We start from the raw sequence: 7,059 nt of genomic DNA, 5'->3' as shown, positions 1-7,059 counted from the left end.
AAATCATACATACTCTCATGAGTGTGAAAATTAAATGGACATAATTGAACTACAAAATAAACCTGAACCACATTTTTCCAAAATGACTTAAGAACCAAATTATTTTCTCCACACCAATTTAAGAACTGAACCAATTTTATTGGTTCCGTTTGCCGGAACCAAATCACCTTTTTTATTCATTATGCTAGACACTTGGAATTTTGCTTTATCATAACCACTGCCACAATTATGCAACAAACATTAATATGTTGATTCCTTGTCCATTTATCACTTGGCAGAAAGGCAAAGAGGATTCTTCTTGTGTTGGGTAATTCCTGACAACACTTCAGTATCTATGTCTTCCTTTACCAACCCTTTTGGCAATTCCCAATCAAAGGAATTAAGAAGATTAGCTAGGATAAGTTCCAATGTAGCAACCCCCATAGGCAAACCTAGGCAAATTCTGCGACCTTCTCTAAAAGAAATTAGTTCAAAATATTGTCCCCTAAAATCTATAGCACTGTCTAAGAATCTCTCAGGATAAAACGCTTCTGGGTCCTTCCAAGCCTTAGGGTCTCTATGAATAGCCCAAGCATTCACATACACTAATGTCTTGGCTGGAATTTGATAGCCATCTATAATGCATTTTTTACTTGATTCTCTTGGCACAAGTAGTGGGGTTGGTAGGTGTAATCTTAATGTCTCTTTTATCACTGCCTTCAAATACGAATTTTTTTGAATATCATCTTCATCTAAGAAATCTTTTTTACCTCCCAAGTTCCTAATTTCTTCTTGAACTCTCTTCATTACTCTTGGGCTTTTAATGAGGGTCGTCATAGCCCAAACTGATGTGACTGCAGTGGTATCCGTTGCTGCTATAAGCAGGTCCTGTATATCAAGAAAATCACCCTTTATGGGCCTTTTTAAGGTAACAATATCAGCTGCAGCACATTATATATTTGCATCCAATAGAAAGCTCTATTGCGAAAATTAGTTTGTAAGAATAATAAAATGATTTTGGTTTGTTTTTATTCTCATTTTCTATTGACATGTTTTTATTAGTAATTAAATAATTATAATAATATCACTTGTTCTCATTTTTGTTTCCTATTTTTAATATTTTGTAAAATAGATGGTAAGAATAAGTGCTTTAATTATTTACATATTCTTGAAAACAAGAAAAAAATTAAAAATAAAGTGCATGTTTGGTTCCTCTTATTTTTTACTTCTCTTCTCCTTATAAAGAGAAGTTAAGCCAAACAAGTTTTGAGAAAAGTTCTTATAATGAAATTTTTTTTATAATGAAAAAAAAAAGGCAAAAGCTCCTGGGAGGAGCTTTTTTTATCAACTTTTCTTGAATTGTGTGCTTTTTTTGAAATGAAAAGCATAGAGATAGAGAGAAAAGTTTTTTTTTGAAACTTGTGCTTTTAACTAACTTCTAAATTTTTTATGCAATCACTAAATAACTTTTAGTTTTTTTTAAGCCTTTTTTTAGGTTTAGCTTAAAAGTAGCTACTAGCTTAAAAAAGAGAGGATCAAAATAGTTTCAAAGTAACACTTTGTAAATACTAATAAAAGTATACCAAATAAAAATAAAAATAAAAATAAAAAATAGACCAGGTAACAACTAAAGTTGAAGTCTTCAATTCCTTGAAGGGATTGATTTGTTTTCCAAGCTACTAAAATATAGTGGAATTGGCGCATAGTATATTCGATATTCAAGTGTGAAGGGATAATACATTGATTGGTGACGGGTTAAGTGGAGATCAAATGAGAGGATTAGTAAATCTAATACTTAAAATTTTTAGACTGAGACATGGTGTCAAACTCACTTGCTACAGTTGGTGTAGTTTAGCTCATTGATGATGATCTCCTGTCATGGGCTCCCCTTGGCTCGCTTGACAGTGGTATTAGAGCCAAGGTTTGGCTCGAGCTTGCTACAGTCGGTGTGTTGAGTACTTGAGTTTGGGGTACTTGGAGAGACTTCCGCTCAGAGGGAGAATAATCAATGTGATTTTCACACTTAAGAGGAGGTTGTTGGGATATTTAAATGTGATGGACAATAGACTAAGTATATATAAGTGGAAGGACTCAATGTCTTAAGGTTTCGAGTTAATATATAGTGTGGGACACACTTAATGTGATTGGTGTACGTTAATCCATTGGTGATGAACTCCTGAGATGAATTCCCCCTGATCTGCTGCCCAACACAGTAGCAACGAGCTTTAATTGGATTTGTTTACTCAATGTTACTCTACTTAATTAACCCTCTAAATGCTTAGGAAGAATGATTGTTCTAGTGTTTTAATAATTAACATCAATATAATAAGTTCTTTCATCTATATAATAATTAAAGGAATGAAAAAAAAATTGAATTTAGACACATACCACGAGGACCCCTTTGATGTGATCATAAGTGATATCAATTGAAAAGGAACGTTGTTTCTTCAATTGAAGAAAAACATCCACTATATCCTGTTCCTCAACGCTGGTTCTAGAACACCAAGGGATTGGGTTATACCTAATTAGGATGATTGTTTAAGAGTTTCAAATTGGAAATTGCTTAGGAGATGAGTTAAGTCATTCAAGTGAAGATTGGGGAAAAAAACCATTATCAATTCACTTCAGCTATTCAATTCAATTCGGACTATAAACCGAACCGAACCAAACCATTAATAATCTTAGGAGTGTGAAAAAAAAATGGACATAATTGACCCGAATCACATTTTTCCAAAGTGGCTTAAGAACCAAATTATTTTCTCCACACCCATTTAAGAACCGAACCAATTTTATTGGTTCAGTTTGCCGGAACCAAATCACCTTTTTTATTCATTATACTAGACACATGGTATTTTGCTTTATCATAACCACTCCCACAATGATGGAACAAACATTATGTTACTTTTCAGTCCATCCGGCTCTTGGCAGAAAGGCAGAGAGGATTCTTCTTGTGTTGGGTAATTCCTGGCAACACTTCAGTATCTATGTCTTCCTTTACCAACCCTCGTGGCAATTCCCAACCAAAGGAATTAAGAAGATTAGCTAGGATAAGTTCCAATGTAGCAACCCCCATAGGCAAACCTGGGCAAATTCTACGACCTGCTCCAAAAGGAATTAGTTCAAAATCTTGACCCCTAAAATCTATAGCACTGTCTAAGAATCTCTCAGGATAAAACTCTTCTGGGTCTTTCCAAGCCTCAGGGTCTCTATGAATAGCCCAAGCATTCACATACACTACTGTCTTGGCTGGAATGTGATAGCCATCTATAATGCATTTTTCACTTGATTCTCTTGGCACAAGTAGTGGGTTTGGTGGGTGCAATCTCAATGTCTCTTTTATCACTGCCTTCAAGTAGGGAAACTTTTGAACATCATCTTCATCTAAGAAATCTTTTTTACCTCCCAAGTTCCTAATTTCTTCTTGAACTTTCTTCATTACTCTTGGGTTTTTTATTAGGGCCGTCATAGCCCAAATTGATGTGGCTGAAGTGGTATCCGTTGCTGCTACAAGCAAGTCCTGTAGAAAAAATCAGCAGTTTATAAGTACTGGTTGAAAATAGATTTTGTGAAAGGACTTTTCTTTTTGGATAACAAATCAATTGTGGAACATTATAAAATCTGCACTACTGTGTACCAATATAAAGCTCTCATGCAAAAATCAGTTTGTAAGGAAGATAGTAAAAACAAAAATTGAAGTCTTAATCATTTCTTAAATATGAATTGATTTCTTTCCCCATTGAATTGCAACATATTAGTAATGGACCTTTGGTTTTGTCCACTCCTGGAATCTAGAAGGTTCCTATATGTTAGAGATTGAAAATATATGATATGAAGAGTGTACCAAAAAAATAAAAAAGAGCCAACAACGGTGGACGCAATTGGTAAAGAATCAAACTCGTATGGGTCAATAGCACCCACCAGCTAATGTGAGAACCTCATTGGACGTGAGATAGAGGGAGAGTGACATCTCACCTTACCAAAACTTTTTATATAAAAAAAAAAAATATTGATACACTTCTACTCAACTGTCTAAATGCTTAGGAAGAGTTATTATTCTAGAGTTTTGTTGATTAACATCTATAAGATCATTGACTACAAGAGAAAATTATTGCATGCATTGAGAAAATATGTAAACTGTGAACCAAACCAGTTGGTACAACCAATTAATTAGTTAGACGAACATGATGTTGGTTCCAGGATGTTAAGTGGCTTTAATTAAAGTTTGCTGCCAATTAAATTGATTTTGTATATATTGTAATAAAGAAAATGAAAATGTCAACAAAAAAACAGGATGAAAATTAAAAGGAATGAAAGAAAGTAAAAAGAATTAAGATACCATACCATGAGGACCCCTTTGATGTGTTCATAAGTGAGATCAATTGAAAACGAACTTTGTTTCTTCAATTGAAGCAAGACATCAACTATATCATGTTCCTCTGTGCGCTGTGTATTTGGATCCAAGTGTTCATCAATGACCTCTTGATAAAACTTATCAAACTCCTTGAAAATTCGTTCAAGACGTGCATTCAATCCTGTGAGTTCATCAATCCAACCCATGAATGGAATATAGTCCGAAACAAAGAAAGTTACCATCATGGCCTCAAACTCACTAAGCAGCCTATGGAACCTTTTCGTTTCAGATCCTTCATCCACATACCTTCTCCCAAAAGCAATTCTACATATTATACTGTTTGAAAGAGAAATGAGTAACTCACTCAAGTTTGTAACAACAGAAGAAGAAGCATGCCCTGATATCTTTTTGATCATTTGCTTGACCTCAAACTCTCTTGTAGAATAAAAACATGAGACACGCTTAGAGCTAAAGATATGGACAACACAAATTTTTCTTATTTCTCTCCAATAATCATTGTATGGGGAAAATACAACCTCTAACCCATTATAGGACAATTTCTGTTGGCCAAGTAATTTAGGTCGATTAGAAAACACAAGGTCATTGTTTTTGAGTACCTTTTTTGCAATTTCAGGTGATGAAACAACAATAGCTGGCCTTGAACCGAGTTGAAGTGAGAATAAGGGACCATATATCTTTGAGAGGGTCGATAGTTGGAGATAAAGAACAGAGTTGTCTAGTTGATGAAGATTACCGATTATTGGAAGGCCTCTAGGACCAGGTGGAAGGGGTGGATTGTTAATGGTTTTATGTTTGTGGAAGAAGAACAATAGAAGCAGAGGAAGAGTTAGACATAGAAGAAGAAGAAGTAGTGACACCATTGTCCTTTATGACCAACTATATGATGAGGAGGATACCGCTTACGAACTTGGAATGTTTTCTTTTCTGCACTTTATAGCACACTTTACTGGGAGGAATCTGAAACTGTGTGGTGAATGTATACAAGAAAAATTAGAATGGATGATAGCATTTATCATCTTGCCATTTAAGGAACGACAAAGTTCCGTGATATAATCTCATTTGTTTACATGCTGATGGGAAAAAGACACATGAGATGTTATCTCCTCCAATCGCATTGCGTGGATGAAGACTGCCGCTGTGGATATTAATTGAGGAGGTTTGTTTTACTTTTAGGTCCCCTTACATGGTCCCATTCCAAAAGTAATAAAGGATAAGGATTCCAAAAGTAGCAAGTGGTATTAATAAAGGATTTGGGGGGGATTTTTAAAAAGGGATAGAAAGGAAAGCACATTTTTTCAAAAATAAAAAAGGGATCACCCTATAAAAATAGTTCCGGATCACTTTAAAAAATTCTTTAATTGAGAGAAACGAACAACGAGTGATTTAATGAATGGATATGATTTATGATTTCTGGGGTGCTTTGACCCGTGCGATTTATATTTTGTTTTTTATATGAACCATGTCAAAATACTGCCAGAAATTTAAGATATAGATTGAGATTCTATTTTCACCAGTTCGCGAAATGGCTCGACTAGACTCAATTTATTTGCAACCCAAAAAAAATGAACCAGATTAAAATTGACACAAAAAAAAAAAAACACAAACCCAAAAAATCGAATTCAATCTGACCTGAGTTAGATTAGAGTTAACCCACGGTTGGCTCGAAAAATAATTTGCGGGAGTTGGCTTGGAAAAAATGTCTCGCGGGTTGAAACTATAAATGCTGCAGTTCGTTCTCTATTTCCTCATTGGCATGTAATAAATAAACGATAGTGTATGTTTAACGGAATGCTCTTTGGAAATATATGAGATGTTGTTGACACGTGATGCAATTCCAAGGTTAGAGAGACCAAGTTAGAGACGTCGAACAACAGTACCCTTCGCATTTAAGTTATTCCAACGCCTCTACCTAATTTCCATGTATATCCTCAACTTCTGCGGCTAGTTAACACAAGTTGGCCATTCTTCCTGTTATGCTGCTACTCTTTTTCTTCTTTCACATTACCTATGCAGCTCGTACCATTACCCAGTTTCAGTCACTTCCTGACAATGGAAGCACCTTGGTTTCTAAGGATGGAATCTTTGAGTTGGGTTTCTTCAATCCAAGTAATTCCTCAAACTGCTATGTTGGAATATGGTACAAAAACAACCCTATCAATGAACTGCAGAGAAAGAAGAAAGAAAGTGGCAGCTGACCCGGTTTCTTCAATCCAAGTAATTCCTCAAACCGCTATGTTGGAATATGGTACAAAAACAACCCTATCAATGAACTGCATAGAAAGAAGAAAGAAAGTGGCAGCTGACCCAAACACAAACTTACTCGCGAGTTGGCTTGATTTTTTTCTAGTTAATTCGGGTTGCCAGTTTATTTTTGTCAAAACAATCCGGTTCAATTTCCAAAAAAAAAAGAAAAGATAATTCAATTCTAAGAATTGAATTAATTTATTAGTTCAGTTTCTGAACGGTTCATAACCGGTTCAGCTCAAAACCAGTTTTAAACTGGTTTTAAATTGGTTCATAATTGATTTTTAAAATCAATTCTGAATCTAAATAAAAATTACAAAAAAATGAAGAAAAAAATAAAAAAATGTAAACGATACTAAAAATTAAAAAAAACATAAATAAATAAAGAAATAAAAAATAATAAATAAGAGAAGAGAAATAGAGAGAGAAAAAGAAAAAATAAATGAAAAGAAGAGAAAAAGTGA

The 7,059-nt window shown here is 34.4% G+C and overlaps 2 protein-coding genes across 2 annotated transcripts; both read right to left on the bottom strand.

Moving 5' to 3' along the window:
- Positions 1-267: 267 nt before the first annotated feature.
- Positions 268-2,750, bottom strand: LOC133306780 (cytochrome P450 71A1-like). Its single transcript, XM_061507160.1, has 3 exons — positions 2,728-2,750; positions 2,368-2,500; positions 268-867 (listed from the first exon to the last, which is right to left on the bottom strand). Exons 1-3 carry the CDS (start codon positions 2,748-2,750, stop codon positions 268-270), a joined length of 756 nt encoding a protein of 251 aa, XP_061363144.1.
- A 134-nt stretch (positions 2,751-2,884) lies between these two features.
- On the bottom strand, positions 2,885-5,217 carry LOC133306779 (cytochrome P450 83B1-like). Its single transcript, XM_061507158.1, has 2 exons — positions 4,321-5,217; positions 2,885-3,496 (listed from the first exon to the last, which is right to left on the bottom strand). Exons 1-2 carry the CDS (start codon positions 5,209-5,211, stop codon positions 2,885-2,887), a joined length of 1,503 nt encoding a protein of 500 aa, XP_061363142.1. The 5' UTR covers positions 5,212-5,217.
- Positions 5,218-7,059: the final 1,842 nt, after the last annotated feature.

Source organism: Gastrolobium bilobum, unplaced genomic scaffold (assembly GCF_033153095.1).
Source record: "Gastrolobium bilobum isolate Gb01-03AN ecotype WA unplaced genomic scaffold, APGP_CSIRO_Gbil_v1 utg13418, whole genome shotgun sequence".
NCBI lineage: Eukaryota > Viridiplantae > Streptophyta > Magnoliopsida > Fabales > Fabaceae > Gastrolobium > Gastrolobium bilobum.
Note: the sequence above shows the minus strand (reverse complement) of the source record. Positions and strands in the feature narration are given on the sequence as shown.